Source organism: Neofelis nebulosa, chromosome 14, assembly GCF_028018385.1.
Source record: "Neofelis nebulosa isolate mNeoNeb1 chromosome 14, mNeoNeb1.pri, whole genome shotgun sequence".
Taxonomy (NCBI): Eukaryota; Metazoa; Chordata; class Mammalia; order Carnivora; family Felidae; genus Neofelis; species Neofelis nebulosa.
The window spans coordinates 83,193,760-83,210,672 of record NC_080795.1 but is presented as its reverse complement, the minus strand read 5'-3'; the positions used below and the strand labels follow the sequence as shown (position 1 = coordinate 83,210,672).

Below are 16,913 nucleotides of genomic sequence, written 5' to 3'. Positions count from 1 at the left end.
GGGGGAAAGCGGGGGTTCACTTTGCCGTAGGGGAGCTGAGAGCCCGCTGGAACTGGGGGCAGCTCTGGTTATTTGGTGGTTACGCGGAGAGGGCAGTCTCCTTTCCCGGAGCCCCTTCCCGCCTGTGGGTGGTACAGCCGCGGGCGTGGCCAGGAGTCGGGACGCGCCCATTTCCGGGTGCGCAGGCGCGGACGTCATGGTAGTCGATTGGGAGGGAAGTGTGCTCAGGGGCAGACCTTGGTGATCGAGCGTAGATTGCGGGAGCGAGGGGTAAATGCGTGCGCAGGCGCAAACGTCAAAGAGAGCGCCGAGCGGTCGATTGGGAGCGCGGCGCCGCGGGTCCCCCAGACCGGCAGAGCGAGCGCAGGTATCCCGGGCCGGGTGGGGCGAACTAGGAAGGGCCGGCTGAGCCGGATGGGAAAAGGCCGCTGGGCTAGGTCCGTGCGCGTCGTCTTGTCGCACGGGATTCCCCTCGCGCCCAGGCACCTCATTCCTCATCTTGGGGTAGTCTCTTTAGTCCCGGCCCCGCCCGGCGTTGCGAAGCCATTTCCCCGGGCTTGACGCCCCTGAGAGCGGCGTTCCCAGCGGGCGGGAGCCCCAGGTGTGTCCCGCGGGTGTCGGTCGGTCCCGAGCCGCACGCGGACCCCGCGTGCACCCTCCGCATCCGGTCGGGCCTCACCCCCATGGTCCGCCCCACTCGGGGCGCCTCATTGCTCGCTTCGACCCGGGGGCAGCCTGGGCGGCATCTACACAGTCAAATGTGGGCATTATCTAGAAACTCGCTTTTCGGTTCAGTGTCCGGCTTCTGAGATTTAGCTATATGTTCGTTTGTAGCTAGGGGACATTCGTTTTCGCGACAGAGTGGAATCCCACCGTAGAACTGCAGGCGCTTTCTTTCCTTTATTTCTCCACTCTTCAGTACTCTTCGCCCGGGCACCCCCTCTTAGAAGCTCCGGATGGGTTGCTGAGTAGTCTCCCACCTGCCACCCGCTGGACTTCTGTAATGCATCTGCCTTCCCTGACAAGATCCCTCCCTCGGAGAAGTGCTCCTTAACCCTTTCCCTCTGGTCCCTCTGATCCCTGGGTACCCTAGGGCTCCAGCCTGGGCTGCTTTCTCTCTTCGTTCCCCTGTTAATCGTCCCCTGTGTGACACCACCTATCCCCAGTGTCAGGCGTCAGCGGTGCTAGCTAGCCTGGCTTCTCCTCTGGCCTGAACTGCCTCAGCACACCCTGGATGACTGTGGAGCCTCTGGAACCCCACACAACAGCGCCAGGGCGAGCATTCCTGGGAGCCTGCTCCTTTTCCATCTCTTCCGACTCAGCTCACGTGACTGTCATTGGGCCAGAAAGAGGGGACTTGTTCTTGATTCCTTTTCAATTAACATTCTGTTTCAAATACTTCTTCAGTGGGTTTGCTTTCACGTCCAAAGCATGGCTGAAACTGACTCTAGGCACTGCATCAACTACCTGAGTGGGCAGGACCCTCCCAGCGGCCTCATGCTTTTGTTCTTGCTCAGCCCACTTCCCCACTGGGAGCCCCAAGAGCTTATGTTTAATCCGTCAGTGAGTCCCGCTGCGTTAGTGTAAAACTCAGTTCGGATCGCCAGAGCTGTGTACCTTGGTTCCGCCTCCATCATTCCGAAAGCTCTGTCCCCCACTTGTCTATCCCTCTCACTGCATTTCTCTGAAAGGCCTTGTGTTATTTACGCTTTTCTCTCTGCCCAAATGCTCCTCCCCAGGTCTTCTGAAACTTGCCACCTTCTTATCTTCTGCCTTGCATCTTTCAGTGCACCCCCACCCCTCGCCACTGGTCTCTCCTCTCCTGAGATGCTCCTCAGCACCCACTTCCTCCTGACAGTCTCTAGGGCAGAACTGGTGTTCTTACCACAGCACATAACACCTTGTGTGTTCATCACTATGATGTAGGCAGGCCAGGTCCAGGGGCTCAGAGGGGGTCCCTGCTGGACCAGCCAAGAGTGTCCTTACCTTCACACAGGTTAGAAATCAAACGTGAGCCAGAAGGAAGTGAGAACAGAGTTTGTTGAATAGCATAACTGACAGAGCATAGCAGAGGGAGCATCTGGGAAATTCGGAAAGCAAAGAATAGTGAGTCTCTGGTTGGGGTCAGGAGTTTTTATTGAGGGTTATGTCCTCTCAGGCATCCAGACATTGGTCAGGACAAAGACATATCCTGGGGGTCTTGGCATCCAGATGTCTAAAGTCCCATGTCAATGGCCTGGAATATGCACAGAACAGCCTTGCCCGGTCACTCTTCAGATGTTATCTACTGTGCTGACTCCAAAGAAATTATTAACTTCTTGACCTTTACAAGGTAGACATACATCGTTTGTGCTATAAGGCATGTGCAAGGCAGGGGTACAGGTGCTAGCAAGAATAAAAGCAGAAAAGGAAACAAAAAAGCAGATATTCATGGAGTTCTTCAGTTCCCCTATCTCAGCTATCTCTTGTCTGACTCTGCTGAGGGCAGGGAAGCTCTTCATGAGGTCCAGCACATGAGACCCAGGGGTGTTAGGGGTCACCTTTGATTTGGCATTGGCTCTACTCCCCAGGTCTCTGCTGTGGCCACCTGAGCCCTACAAGATGTTTCACGGGATCCCAGCCACTCCAGGCATGGGAGGTGAGTGTGGCCCAAGCTGGACCCAGGGACCCAGAGGGTCCAGGCTTTCAGGCCCTGCTGCAGAGGCCAAGGGTTGGGGGGGGTGGGGGAGGAGCTATAAGTGTCTCCCCCATACAAGCCTCAGTGGGCAGCTAGGGACTGGTGCAGTTTATCACCAGGGGGCCCAGAGATGACCTCCAGGTGGGACCCACTTGGCACAAAGATAAGAGCTTTAGTGTGGCTGGAACCTCAGGGGGTTCTGGGTATCCTGGAGTCAAGCCAGGGGAAAGGTCACAAAGCATGTGACAAACATCATTTGTGCCCTGTCCCTGCACCATAAGCAAGGTGTGGTGACCCTGCTATAGAGTGAGGTAACTGAGGAGCAGCGGTGGAATGAGGAGCCAGGCCTGGCATGTGTCTCCCTGGCTCCAGAGGAATGTCGTGTGCTCAGGTCCCCCACCCCGCGACAAGTTGGTGGGGTGCTGGGAGTAGAATTCTATCTTCCAGCTCCCTCTGGGCTCTTTGGGATGTTTCACAGGGTGAGGCCTTGGGTGGGCTGATGAAATGGGGCTGGGATTAGGGCCAGTGGACAAGCCCCCTGGGGTTGCCTTTGTGGCCAGCTTGCTAGCTCTCTGCTCTGTTGCAGCCCCTGGAAACAAGCCGGAGCTATATGAGGTGAGTGGCAGATGTCCACCTGGCCAGCATTGGCCAGCGCCTGTGTGAGCCTCACCTAGACCCCGCAGCCACCCTGGTACCATGGGCTGACACACTGTCCTCTCTCCAATAGGAGGTGAAGCTGTACAAGAACGCCAGGGAACGGGAGAAGTGAGTCCCGCCCCGCCCCTGGACTGCCCCCACCCAACACACACACACACACACACACACACACACACACACACACACACACACACACCATGTTCACCTGCCTCCCCTGAGTGACTTCCCCCAACCTCTGGACCACCCCCATTCTGCAGTCAGGCTGGCGAAACAGTTCCCAAGGAGCCTCTGCTGGGGCAGGGGGGGGAGAGGCCGCTGAAATGCAGAGCTCTGCCACAGCTTCACCCTGGGAGGGCTAGTGCCCTCCCTGGGCTTTGGTAGCCGTGGCCTGATGGACACACTGTCCTCAGATATGACAACATGGCGGAGCTGTTTGCGGTTGTGAAGACAATGCAGGCTCTGGAGAAGGCATACATCAAGGACTGCGTCACCCCCAACGAGTGAGAGCTCGCTGACCTTGCACCGGTGATAAGAGCCAGTCTGTGGAAGCTTGTTTCTGCCTTCCAGGGCTTGGGTGCTCAGGAGGAAGCAAGAGCAGGGGTCTGAGGCCTGAGCTGGGGATTCGTATGGTTCCTGCCTCCTCCAGGCTGTGAGGGGGTCCACTCCTGTGGGAACCACCCAGCACAAGGAGGCTGCCCCTGGGTGCTTGTGGCTTTGGCACCGTCTCAGCCGGGAAGTCCTAGTCGTGGTACAGAAGTGTCTCAGGAGGAGAGACCTGTCCACCACCTTGGTCGGGGGTTCCCCCTGCGCCGGGGGCTCTCCCTGGGCACAGATGTCCTCATTGACAAAAGGGCTTCAGAAGGCAAGCAGAAGGGTCAGGGAGGTCAGCATGTGAGGCGCTGTTGGCCAGGCCTGGCACTTAGGAGATACACGGGGCCTTTGTTCAGTGAGATAGGCCTGCCTTGTAGGTCCACAAGCTGTCGATGTGGAGGTGTGGCCAGTGTATTCCAGAAGAGGGGGCTGGCCAGGCTTCTGCCTGGGTCTGGGCTCATCCCGTGTGGCAGCCAGCCATATTTGGGCCACTTCCCTCTTCTGCTTACTGTCCTCCCAAGGCCTTGTATTTAGACTCCAAGGGAAGCCTCAGTCTTCGTGGCCCATCTCTGATCTCTCAGAGCTGCCCTGTGTCTGGATGGGCCGAGAGAGAGAGGGGGTGTGGGCAGGGCTAGCCTGTACTGAGGGCAGCAGCCTGGCCCTCTCCCTAGGTACACTGCAGCCTGTTCTCGGCTCCTGGTCCAGTACAAAGCCGCCTTCCGGCAGGTTCAGGGCGCAGAAATCAGCTCCATTGATGAATTCTGCCGCAAGTTCCGTGTGAGTGAGCTGGCCCCTCCATTTCCCGGGGAACAGCAGGCGGGAGGTGTGGGTGCTGTTGGGGAGGGTCTGGCCACCTGCCCTGTGAGGCCCAGTACCCATGGTACCCGCCCTCCCTCAGCTGGACTGCCCACTCGCCATGGAGAGGATCAAAGAGGACCGTCCTATCACCATCAAAGACGACAAGGGCAACCTGAACCGCTGCATTGCAGACGTGGTCTCGGTGGGCTCCCGCGGCCTCGGGGAGCTAGGAGGGGCCAGGGGGGCTCCTGCGGCCTCGGGGGCCTACGAGAGGTCAGGGGGGCCAACGCTGCCTGCCGTGGCCACCGTGTACACAGAAGCCCGGGGCTCCCAGGGCTGCGCAGCCCTCACACACACCAGGAGGGGGTCTTCACAGTTAGGAATGAGGGGTGGGCAGGACTTTCTCCCTGGGCAGCATCCAAGAGACCCCTGTGGGAGGCACCGAGGGTCAGTGCAGCCAGGGTTCCCATGCACCCACAGCTCCAGGAGGCCTAGCCAAAACCCTGTGGGCCAGGTGGCCTAGAGGAGAGCTCATGGGCTATGGGAACAGGGGGGTCCAGCAGGCACCCAGTGACCAGATCACCAAGGAGAGAGGCTGAGGAGGGAGACAATGGGCCAGACGGGCTGGGTGGGGGCTGACCTGGGCCTGGCCCCGCAGAGGAACCAGGCCCGCGAGCTGCAAGGAGTCCCCCACCCTGAGCCCCTACGGCGGGTCTGTGGTACCTCACACACACACTTCTTCCCAGCTCTTCATCACGGTTATGGACAAACTGCGCCTGGAGATCCGTGCCATGGATGAGGTGCGGCTCCCGGAGGGGACAGAGGGATGGAGGGGTGGCTTGGAGAAGGGAGTGGCAGGGGCGGGGGTAGGAGAGGGTTCCTGGCAGAGGAAGCCGAGCGTCCTGTCCACAGATCCAGCCTGATCTGCGGGAGCTGATGGAGACCATGCACCGCATGAGCCACCTGCCCCCCGACTTCGAGGGCCGCCAGACCGTCAGCCAGTGGTGAGCATCCCTGCCCGAGACTTCCCTGCCCCGTCAAGGACCGAGAAGCCCCTCCCGTGCACACACCTCAGTGCTGTGCTCCCACAGGCTGCAGACCCTGAGCGGCATGTCGGCCTCTGATGAGCTAGATGACTCCCAGGTGCGCCAGATGCTCTTTGACCTGGAGTCGGCCTACAACGCCTTCAACCGCTTCCTGCATGCCTGAGGCCCCCTGTCCCGGGGTCTGGGGAGGAAGGCTCTCCGGTGGGCCCGGTGGAGGGGCTGCGGCTGCGCTCCACGCTCGACCCCTGGATGGTCTGCATGCGCCTTGCTGTTCATAGCAGCTCTTCCGTCTGTGTGTCCATCCACCCCAGAGCTCTGTCCCTGCCCTCCCCACAATAAAGATGCTTTCTGACCCCCCCATGCCTGCTGTGGCTGCCCTCCCCCAGCCGGGCCTGCCCTGCCTTTTTGTCTTCCCTCTGGGCCTTGGGTGGGATCCTGCCTCGCTGGAGCACAGAGGTTCTGAACGTGTGGCCCGTTCCTCAGGAAAGGGTCTGACGCCAGCTTCCCTGGGTGATTGGGGGCAGGGGCCAGGTAAGGCTTGAATCTGACCACAGAGGAGGCTGCCTTTCACATCTGCTTCCCCACCCTTCACCTGAGAGCTCGAAGCAGCTGGGGGGCCAGAGCACTGCTGTGCTGCCGCGGTACCTCTCCCTGCCCTGGGGGACGCCACAGGCCAGTGCAGGGCCTTGTCCTTGTAGTGGTTCACCGGGGCCCCAGTAGATGACTCACGGGACAGACAGTTTGTCCTGCCCACCACAGAGGGTGTCCCTTGCTCGGGAGCAAGGTCAGGTGGGGGAAGCAACAGTCCTCGGGTGGGGACATGGGTGTTCACAGGCCGATGCTGGCTCAGTTACCAGTGTTTACTGCACCTGCTGCGAGGCCAGGGGCTGTCAACCCTGCAGAAGCCCTGGCCCCCGGCGTCACAGCCACCTCCTCACAGGCAGCTGGCAGCAAGCCACAGACCAAGCCTCTGGATTCCAGGGTGCATCGTGTCACGTTTTGGCAACTGTGGCATCGGGATGAGGGACACGCTAGAGCTTAATTGTAGCATTCCTTTTTCCTAGTGGTACTTCTGGATGTCTGTAGCATTAAAGGCAATTAAATAAGGTGTGTAGTATTTCGGATGGTGATAAAGTTGTCTGTGTGTGAACTGGCTGCCAGTTGGGGAGGTGCCATTTTGCACGGGGCAGGCGGTCAAGGATAGCAGAGTCGGCAAGGAAGAGAGGAGTAGAGAGCCATTTGGAAGAAGGGGGGCAGAGAGGCCAGGTGAGGACTTGGGATTGTACCTGGAGCCCTGGATGCCAGCAGGGGCCGCAGAGCGGAGGCGTGCCCCGTGTCCTTTGGGTCTTAGTAGGGAAAGACAGCAGAGAGAGGCGACTGGCATGGGGGGCCTGGCCCAGTGGGGATTGGGGGGGCAGAGAAGGGTCCTTGGGTTCTGGGCGTGGGCCGTGCTGTGTGTCACACCCACAAAGTTTGCTGCTGGGCTGGATCCGGTGTGCAATGAACACCCAGGCCTTGCACTAGAACAGCTAGACGGAGGAGCTCCTGTGGACATATGGGCACCTGCACCAAGAGGGGCTCCGTGAGGGTGTGGCCAGAGCTGTCGGCATAGTCGGAATCTAATTGTGTCAGCTGGCCAAGGGCATCAGGTGGGTGGCTGGACATCAGAAGCTGGAGTTTCAGAATGAAGGAAGTGAACACGATGAAGGCTTTTTAGCTCCATGGCAAAAACGCACTCTGATAGGTGCCAGGAACTGTACCCAAGAGGCCCTGGGACTGGTACTGTCACACTTGGAGGTTGGGGATAGAAACACCACAAAGGAGCTGAAGAAGGGATGGCTGGGGCCAAGGAAACCCAGAGATGCCCTAGCCGCGGACAAGCAGCTGGGTCCAGGGCAGACTGAGATGGGGAAACTCGCCACTAAGAGGCCTGGGGAGGGGCGCCTGGGTGGCGCAGTCGGTTAAGCGTCCGACTTCAGCCAGGTCACGGTCTCGCGGTCCGTGAGTTCGAGCCCCGCGTCAGGCTCCGGGCTGATGGCTCGGAGCCTGGAGCCTGTTTCCGATTCTGTGTCTCCCTCTCTCTCTGCCCCTCCCCCGTTCATGCTCTGTCTCTCTCTGTCCCAAAAATAAATAAAAAATGTTGAAAAAAAAAAATTTAAAAAAAAAAAAAAAGAGGCCTGGGGAGCCCTCGGGGACTTTGACAGGTTGGGGGGGGGGGGCTTCAGGGGAGCCTGGAAGAGACTGCCAGTGCCAGAGACCCCAGATCCTGATGTCGATGGCAGCTGAAGGGGCAACGGAGGTTGTTTTGGTCAATACGGTTTTTTCTTTTTACTGTAATTAAGCGCAACACAAAATTTGCCTTTTTTGGTAAAGATTTTATTTTTTGTGTGTGGGGCTTGAACTCCACAACCCTGGGATCAAGAGCCACACGCTTTACCGACTGAGCCAGCCAGGCGCCCCGACCATTTTAAACGTTTTAAAGCTCGGCGGCATGAAGTACACTAAGAATGCTGTACAGCGATCACCGCATCCAGACAGAAACTGTCCTCAGTAAACACTAACTCCCTGTTCCCCTTCCCCAGCCCCTGGCCGCCACCATCCTGCCTTCTGTCCCTAGATTTTGACTAGGTGCCTCCTACAAGTGGAGTCATACAGGGTTTATTTTTTTGCGATTGGCTTATTCATGTTGTACATGTGTCAAAAATTTTTTAAAGTGCTATCCCCAATGTGGCGCTTGAATTCACGACACTGAGATCAAGAGTCACAGGCTGTACCAACTGAGCCTGCCAGATGCCCCTAAGTTTCCTTCCTTTTTAAGGCTGAGGTCGCCCTCCCCCCACCCCCCGTTCATGCTGGATGGCACCACAGTGTGATACCCCTGGGTCCTAAGGAGGGGCTGGGGCAGAGGAGATAGGAAGAGCCTGCCAGGGTTCCCATTATATTACATAGATCATATTTCATTCATCCATCCATCCTTCAGTGGACACCTGGGTTGTTTCTGTGTTTTGGAGGTTGAACTAGTGCTGCTATGGACACAGGTGTGTTTGAAGACAGGAGGGACTGCAGTGTGCGTGTTGGATGATGGGATGATGTAGGAAGGGCCCAGGGACACAAGAGAGGGTGCAGCACCCAGAGGGGGACCCCAGCACCAGGGAGGGGGCAGTCAGATGTGCAGGGGCACTGGTGATGCCTTCTGCGGCCGCTCTGGGCTGGGATGGAGGGCATCTGCTGGGAGAGGTGGAGGGTGCATGAAGCAAAGGAATATGGGCCAGCATGAAGTTCCTGAGGTCAAAGGGGCTGCCCCAGGGAGTGCCAGCCACAAGCCTCAATGGCTCAGGCAGTTCTGCCACTCAGCCCAGGGGCCTGGGAAGGCCGGCCTAGAAGGCTGGTCTGAGATCTTTGCCCAGAAGCTAATAGACCCTTGAGCAGTGGGTGGCCTGAGGCAGCAGCCGGGTCCCCAATTCCTGCTGCAGCCAGCCCCGTGGTCCTGGTGCAGTGGGGTAGGAAAAAGGCCAGTTTGTGCCTACAGTCTTCAGAGTGCCTGAATCTCTCCAGCTTCCCTCCTTGCTGACTCAGGGTTCCAAGAATCATCCAAATCCCTGGCAGGCTCTTCCTATTTCCTCTGCCCCAGCCCCTTCTTAGGACCCAGGGGTATCACACTGTGGTGCCATCCAGCATGAATATGTGTGGGGGGGTGGCGACCTCAGGCCCAGGACTCTGCCCTCAGCATGATGCCCTGCCCTGGGCCCACGGGACTCTGGGGACAGAGTCCCTTGGGCCTTGGCTCCCAGCTGCCCCGGGGCTTCACCTCTTCCATCCCAACCACACCTCACAGGGCTCAGGGTCAGTGGCCAGCTGAACCAGGTGGGGAAGGGGACGCCCACACACTCCCTCCAGGAAGCAAAAAAAAAAAAAAAAAAAAAAACCCACAAAGGCTGCCCTGAGACCTGGCCAGGGGTGCAAGCTGGCTCCCTGGGGCCTGCCCCTCCCCTGCACTGCCAACCAGGCAGAGATAAGCCAAGAGGTTCAAAGGCCAGAGACGGAGCCAACAGGGAGGGGCAGGTGCAGAGCTGGCAGTCACAGCCCTCCCTGGAGCCCCTGGGCCTGGAGCTTGGGATCCTGCCCCGCTTCCTCCTGCCAGGAAAGCCCAAGAGACCTCTGCAGGAGGCAGCAAGCAGAAGGCCCAGTGGGCTCCCCTTGCGTCCTGTGGGGATTTGGCCATTTCCTCAGGCATTTTCCCCAGAGTTTGGGAAGAGGAGGACGACTCCCCAACACATGGGAGAAGAGGGCCCCACCTCCCCACCCCCAACTGGGACCTAAGGCTAAGGGTGGGGTGAGGGTGTCTAAGCTGCCTGAAGCAAGGAAGCCAAGCAGGGAAGGGGCTGGGAGGGGAGTGGGGCAGGGGTGTGTTCAGGCCTCTCAGGTGGAATATTGGGGACCTCTGGCCCAGGCCCCCCTTGTTGGCGGCAGACCTTAGAGAGAGGGTTACCCCTCGGGCATAGAAAACGCAGCCCTGCCCCACAGTTCTGCAGAGCCACAGACAAGCTAGCAGATGCCCAGGCTGTCCTTGCAGAGGAAGGGGCCCAGCTCTTGCCCCCCACGGGCAGTGGCTCCAACCTCGGGGAGGACCTGTGGCTGGAATGGTTAACCTGAGGTGCCTCAGTCAGCCAATCACAGAGCCCTGCAGGAAAAATACCTGGGAGAGGTCCTCACGCGTTCGGGCGGGTCAGAGCCCAGCCCCAGTCCGGCCCTAGGCGACCCGAGAGCCCCAGCCAGCCCTGGCGTCAGCGGCCTCCCCAGAGCACAGAGTGCACAGGGGCCTCAGCATGACCATGACAGTCCTGGTTCGACTCCAACTGGGGCTGCTGCTGTCTGTGCTGATGGTGACCATGGTGGCAGCTCAGCCTACCCGTCTGCTGACCTTGCTGTCCTCGGGCCAGGGTGTTCTGGACCGTGTGGTGCTGGGCAGCCTGTTAAATACACTGGCGGACCGTGTGCACTGCGCCGACGGGCCGTGTGGAAAGGTAATTGCCGCACCCGATGGGTCCCCCAGCCCAGGCCCGCTCCGCCCCAGGGCTGGAAGCAAAGGGCCTGGGCAAACTCCAGGAGGCGGGCCGAGGCGAGGCCGGGTGGCCAAGCACCCAGGCCCTGCCTGCAGGCCAGCGCCCACCTTCCTCTGCTCTGAGTTCAGACAGGCCTGCGCTCCCAGGATCGGGGGCTGTGACGGATACATATAGCTCCAGGATCCCAGGGCTGCCTCCTCCGTCAGTCCCCAGGCCATCAAACTGGCAGTGGTTCCGGGAAGAAGCCACCCTGGGATGGGTGGACCACTGCCCCGAGCCCTTTTGTGTGTGTGTGTGTGTGTGTGTGTGTGTGTGTAATCGAGAGGGTGGTGATGGTGGGAGTGTGTGAAAGAGTGATGATGGGGGGTGGGTGGAAGAGGGGGAGGGCGAGACCAGTGTGTATGGGCCCCACAGGGAAGCAGGCAGCTTCTTGACCATAGGCACCTGTCTCTGCCCATAGTGCCTCTCTGTGGATGATGCCCTGGCCCTGGGCAGGCCTGAGAAGCCAGGGCTCCCCGGGGGGGCAGTCCTGGAGCACAGGCACATCGCCCGCTTCAGTGCCGCCGCTGCCCTCTACCTCAGTGACCCCAAGGGCACGTGTGCAGATGTCCAGGCTGGCCGCTGGGCCACCCGTGCTGACCATCTCTTGGCCCTGTTGGAGGGCCCCAAGGCCCTGACCCCAGGCCTGAGCAGGCTGCTGCAAAGGATTCAGGCCCAGGCTGCTGGCTGGCCTGCTGCAGAGAAGGTGAGGGCCTGGGTAGGTGGGGCAGAGGGACTAGATGGGGAAGACCTAAGGGGAACCATGGAGAAAGGAGACCACTTAGGGGGTTGGGCCTGGCTGCAGTGGGCAGAACATCCCACAAAGCCTTCCTGGACACCTGGGGGAGCCTGGGGACCTACTTGGGAGGCTGAGGGATCACAAATGGATGTCCGATACCACTCAGGACAGGGAGCTGGGGAGCCCCCGGGGCCCTCGTCAGACAGGGGCTGAGAAGAATCCTGGGCCCATAGGGAGGGCCCTCGGGGAGGGGTCAGACCCAGCACAGGCCGTAGGCTGGCAGGGTTAGGTGGTGGTGCTCTGAGAAGCCTGATCTGGCACCATGTTAGGGCGGGTCTCGGGGCCGGTGGCATGCAAGGGCACTAGGGTTGATGGCAGAGCTGGAGGCCAGGAAGGCCACCCTGCAGGCAAGGCTGAGCCCTGACCCTTCCCTCAGGCCTGTGTGGACCTGCCCCAGCTGCTGGAGGAGGCAGCAGGGGCAGGAGCTCCCAGCAACCCTGGCCTGGTCCTGGCCGCCCTGTTGGACCATGTCAGCAGTGGGTCCTGTCTCCATGCCCTGCCGACCCCCCAGTACTTTGTAGACTTTGTGTTCCGGCAGCACAGTGGCGAGAATCCCAACATCACACTGGCTGGTGAGGCTGTGGCGGGGCCAGAGAGTTGGGAGTACCCTGAGTCCCCGACCTCCATGTCCTTGGGGAGGGCAGGCCTGGGGCCCATACACACTTTGTGATTCTGTCCCCCCCGCCAGAGCTGGAGGCCTTGATGCAGCGCCTGGGGGTAGGGAGAGTGGCGGAGACACACAGTGACCACAGCGACCATGGTCATCTGGGAAAGGGGGCCAACCACCAGGGCCCTGTGCCCCCTGCCACCCCTAACGGCAGCTCCAGCATGTGGGACACAGTGAGCAGCCCATGCACCACCGTCCTGGGGAGAGGTGGGGGCTCATGGGTCTGCTCAGGTCCCCGACCCCCTTTCCTGCCACCCCTCAGGTATGCCTGAGTGCCAGTGAAGTGATGGCCGTGTACGGGCTGTCTGAGCAGGCGGGGGTGACTCCAGAGCTCTGGGCCCAACTGAGCCCGGCCCTGCTCCAGCAGCAGCTAAGTGGGGCCTGCAGCCCCCAGTCCAGTCCCCCCACTCGGGACCAGCTCAGTCAGGCGGAAAGTGAGTGCCTGCCTCCCCAGTTGTGCCTGCTTGCCGTACCCATCGGTGCTGGGTGCTGGTGCCACAGAGGTGGGGCCTCACAGGGAGGAGGAAGTGGCCGCTGGGCTAGGGGAGGGGTGGGCAAAGCCGGGCCAGGGCTGGCAAGAGAAAGTGGCATGGGAATAGAGGGGTCACAGGGAAGTGTGGGGGCCTAGATGGGTAGGGGATGGGGCTTTAAAGGTTAGCGTAAGCAGAGGAATGGCCGGAGCCTGACCACGTGCATCCCTGGTGAGCTGGCTCCTGGGCCCTGCTTGGACACCCTCCCCTGGGAAGCAAGAAAGGCTCTCACCTCAGCCCTGTGGCCCCCGCTCCCTCTCCAGGATATCTATATGGCTCCCTAGCCACGCTGCTCATCTGCCTCTGTGCCATTTTCGGCCTCCTGCTTCTGACCTGTGCCACCTACAGCGCTGCCTCCCACTACATCATCCAGACCTTCCTGAGCATGGCTGTGGGTGCACTCACTGGGGATGCCGTCCTCCACTTGACGCCCAAGGTCAGCCCGCTGCCCCTCCCTCCCCAGACGGGAATTTCCCTGCCCAGTCCTTCGAGGCCCATCCTCCTGGAGCCCTTCCTGTCTCCCTGGCCTCTCCGTCCTTGTCCCCAGGGGTGGGGTGGGGTGGGGGAGGCCTTAAAGCCCCCTTCCCTCCCCAGGTGCTAGGGCTGCACACGCACAGCGGGGAGGGCCTTGGCCCACAGTCCACCTGGCGCCTTGTGGCCATGCTGGGTGGCCTCTACACCTTCTTCCTGTTTGAGAACCTCTTCAACCTCTTGCTGCCCCTGGACCCTGAGGTCAGGTGGGAGCTGGACGTGGTGGGTGGATGGGGCGGAGTCAGGGAGGCCCATTGGGCCCTGAGCCACTGTCCCCACAGGACTCAAAGGATGGGCCCTGCAGCCACAGCCACGGTGGCCACAGCCACGGAGTGTCCCTGCAGCTAGCGCCCAGCGAGCTCCGGCCGCCTAAGCAGCCCCACGAAGGCTCTCGCGCAGACCTGGTGAGCTGGCCCTTCCCCGATGTCTCCATCCCACATGGAGTTTCCCCTGCAAGAACCCCTTTCTGCCCCTGCACCCGCCCCCGCCCCCGCCTGCACCCCAGCGCTTCTGTCCATGGCCTCCTCTGTTGCTGATCAGGAGACCCAGCCCCGCCACGCCCCTCCTCACCTCCCTGCCCAGGGGCTCATCCACACGGACCTACCCCCTCCAGGTGACAGAGGAGAGCCCGGAGCTGCTGAGCTCGGAGCCCCGGAGACTGAGCTCAGGTGAGCCCCGAGGGAAGCCCCAGAAGGATTAGGGGCTACGGATTTGTGCAGAGCGCCAGCGCGGGCCGGGGGAGCAGAGGTGGGGGCGCCGAGGTGGGGGACCAGGTCGGCGCCGACCCACGTCCACCACACCCGCAGAGCTGAGATTGCTGCCCTACGTGATCACGCTGGGCGACGCCTTGCACAACTTCGCCGATGGGCTCGCCGTGGGCGCCGCCTTCGCGTCCTCCTGGAAGACCGGGCTGGCCACCTCGCTGGCCGTGTTCTGCCACGAGGTGCCACACGAGCTAGGTGAGCAGCGCGAGGCAGGGCCCGGGGACCCGGCCGCCGGCCAGGGGCGGGGCCTGCCCGGCTGTGCGCGGGGCTCTCAGCCTGACCCCCGCTCCGCCCACCCCAGGGGATTTCGCTGCCCTGCTGCACGCCGGGCTGTCGGTGCGCCGGGCTTTGCTGCTGAACTTGGCCTCAGCGCTGACTGCCTTCGTCGGCCTCTACGTGGCGCTCGCTGTCGACGTTGGAGAGGACAGTGAGGCCTGGATCCTGGCGGTGGCCGCCGGCCTCTTCCTCTACGTGGCGCTCTGCGACATGGTCAGGACGGAGGGCGGGAGTCGGCTGCCCTGGGGGTGGGCCGAGCAGGGGCTCAGAGCCAGGGCGCTCACCTGTGCCTAACTCCTCCTCAGCTTCCAGCCATGCTTCACGTGCGGGACCCGCGGCCCTGGCTCCTCTTCCTGCTGCACAACATGGGTCTGCTGGGCGGCTGGACCGTCCTGCTGCTGCTGTCGCTGTATGAGGACAACATCACCCTCTGACGCCCACCCCCCTACTCTCGGGCCCTTGATGCCGGCTGCTGGCCCCCCGGGCTGTCTCAGCTCCTTGGGTCTGCTAGCCAGTGTGGAACCTGTAGCTGGGTGCCCAGAGAGCCCCAGGCCTTTGAGAGTCTCCCTCTCACATGCCCCAGCATCCCTATTCAATAAAAATATTCCTGCCCTTGGAGCCCAGCTGCTTTCCTTGCTGTTAGGGAAGTTTCTCCCACCAAGAAAGGCAGCCGGGGGCGGGGGGGGGGGGGGGGGGGGAGGGGGCAGTACCTCTCTTTCCCCCTGGGGCTCCGATGAGGCACCAGGAGCCTGTGCTAAGGGATCTCCAGGCAGCCAGCCCGTCCTGCGCGGGGAAACGTGGGAGCCCTGTGCAGGGAGTGGACTCAGAGAAATTGGCCAGAGTCTGCAGGTAGCAGGGGGACCCGGTCTCCGATCAGGAATCAGACTTGTTTACTTCTCACAGAAGGGCCGAAACAAGCACCGTGCTCACAGAGACGGGGGTTTATCACTACTTGGAGGTAGTCGGACCCGAGTATGTGACAGCCCGTGGTCAGTGGGGCCCCAGCCCCTTCTGACTCTGCTGCACTGTCCTCGGCACAGTGTCCATCCTCAGAGACCCTTGTAGTCCCCTAAGGTTGTAGCTCAGCCTATCGCAAATTAGGTTCCTTAAAACAACAGAAATGTATTTTCTCACAGTTCTGGAGGCAGAAGTCTAAATTCAAGGTGTCCGTAAGCCGTGCTCCTTCTCAACTCTCTATTTTTTTGATGTTTATTTGTTTTGAGAGACCATGAGTGAACGAGTGGGGGTGGGGCAGAGAAAGAGAGAGAATCCCAAGCAGGCTCTGTGCTATCAGCAGAGAGCCCGACACGGGGCTTGAACTCATGACCTGAGGTGAAATCAAGAGTCGGATGTTCAACCAGCTGAGCCTCCCAGGTGTCCCTGCTGCTCAACTCTCTAGAGACAATCTATCACATGAGGCTGTCCTGGCTTCTGGCGGCCACGTGTGGTTTGGGTCTTGTAGCAGGCATAGCTCCAGAGTCTTCCTCCATCTTGTGACCTTCTCTGTTGTATCTCTTCTCTTCTGATGACACCAGTCCTACCGATTACCAGCGTGCCTACTCCAGTATGACCTCATCTGAACTAATTCCATCTGTCGATGATTCTATTTCCAAATAAAAGTCACATTTTGAAGTACCGAGGGTTAGGTTTCCAACATATCTTTTTTGGGGATCACAATTCAATCCACAACACCCCTCACGGTCCAAAATGGCTGCCAGAGCTCTAGCCCTTAAATGCACTTTCCAGGTAGCAGAAAGGAGGTGGGAGGAAAGACCAAAAAGAGGAAGGGGTCCAGGGGACATCAGATTCGGCCTGTTGTTCACACACACACACACACACACACACACACACACACACACACAAAAGCACGAGAGTAGAAGTCAGTCTTATGTTACGCTCCGTGGGTCCACCTGTGCTGGAGGGAGGTGGAGGCTGAATGCCAGTAATCTGTGGCAAAGCGGGCAGAAAAGGCCATATCTGAGAACTCCCGGGCCTGACCCCGGTAGACAGACGCTCCGGCCTCTCCAAGAGGTATTGATTCTCCAAGAATCTTCACCAACAGCACAAAAGAGAAGTGTGGGAATTACCACCTTCCTCCTAAACCTGGTCTACAACACGGAGATGGCCTCTTGGCACAGAAGGAAGGTGCAGAAAAACCACTGACTCCCAGCACAGCGCTGCCTCAGAGGAGCAAGAGCATGGCCTGTAGTGTCCACTAGCCCCAGGGCCCAAGCTCAGGGTCAGCGGGCAAGGCCAGGGCTTGTACTGTTATTCCCCCCCCCCCCCCCCCCCCCCACCGCCAGCCTTGGACGATTCTTCAGCCCATCATGGTCCCTCCCCAGCAACTTCAAGCCCCAGATCTGCTGATAGGCCCCTACCTTCATCTCTCACTGAGAAAGTACATCCACCAGGCAGGCTCACCTCTGTCTTCCCACTGCCAACCTTGCAACCTCCTGGTTCCGCTGCCCACCTCCT

General features: G+C 60.4%; 2 protein-coding genes across 4 annotated transcripts; both read left to right on the top strand.

Annotated features, from left to right (window-relative positions):
- Window positions 1-223: 223 nt before the first annotated feature.
- On the top strand, window positions 224-6,127 carry VPS28 (VPS28 subunit of ESCRT-I). 3 transcript variants are annotated; one of them, XM_058699465.1, is made up of 10 exons: window positions 224-367; window positions 2,571-2,638; window positions 3,264-3,292; window positions 3,405-3,442; window positions 3,745-3,834; window positions 4,597-4,702; window positions 4,824-4,925; window positions 5,470-5,523; window positions 5,636-5,727; window positions 5,815-6,127. In XM_058699465.1, the coding sequence occupies exons 2-10, from the start codon at window positions 2,602-2,604 to the stop codon at window positions 5,930-5,932; spliced, it is 666 nt and encodes a 221-aa protein (XP_058555448.1). In that variant the 5' UTR covers window positions 224-367; window positions 2,571-2,601; the 3' UTR covers window positions 5,933-6,127. The 3 variants fall into 3 exon arrangements, with proteins under 3 accessions (XP_058555448.1, XP_058555449.1, XP_058555447.1); XM_058699464.1 differs by lacking the exon at window positions 224-367 and adding an exon at window positions 376-437; XM_058699466.1 differs by lacking the exon at window positions 3,745-3,834 and having other exon boundaries at window positions 310-437.
- A 4,092-nt stretch (window positions 6,128-10,219) lies between these two features.
- Window positions 10,220-15,056, top strand: SLC39A4 (solute carrier family 39 member 4). Its single transcript, XM_058699459.1, has 12 exons — window positions 10,220-10,793; window positions 11,293-11,577; window positions 12,047-12,242; window positions 12,359-12,510; window positions 12,600-12,771; window positions 13,131-13,303; window positions 13,462-13,599; window positions 13,680-13,802; window positions 14,012-14,066; window positions 14,205-14,357; window positions 14,464-14,651; window positions 14,744-15,056. The coding sequence occupies exons 1-12, from the start codon at window positions 10,596-10,598 to the stop codon at window positions 14,870-14,872; spliced, it is 1,962 nt and encodes a 653-aa protein (XP_058555442.1). The 5' UTR covers window positions 10,220-10,595; the 3' UTR covers window positions 14,873-15,056.
- Window positions 15,057-16,913: the final 1,857 nt, after the last annotated feature.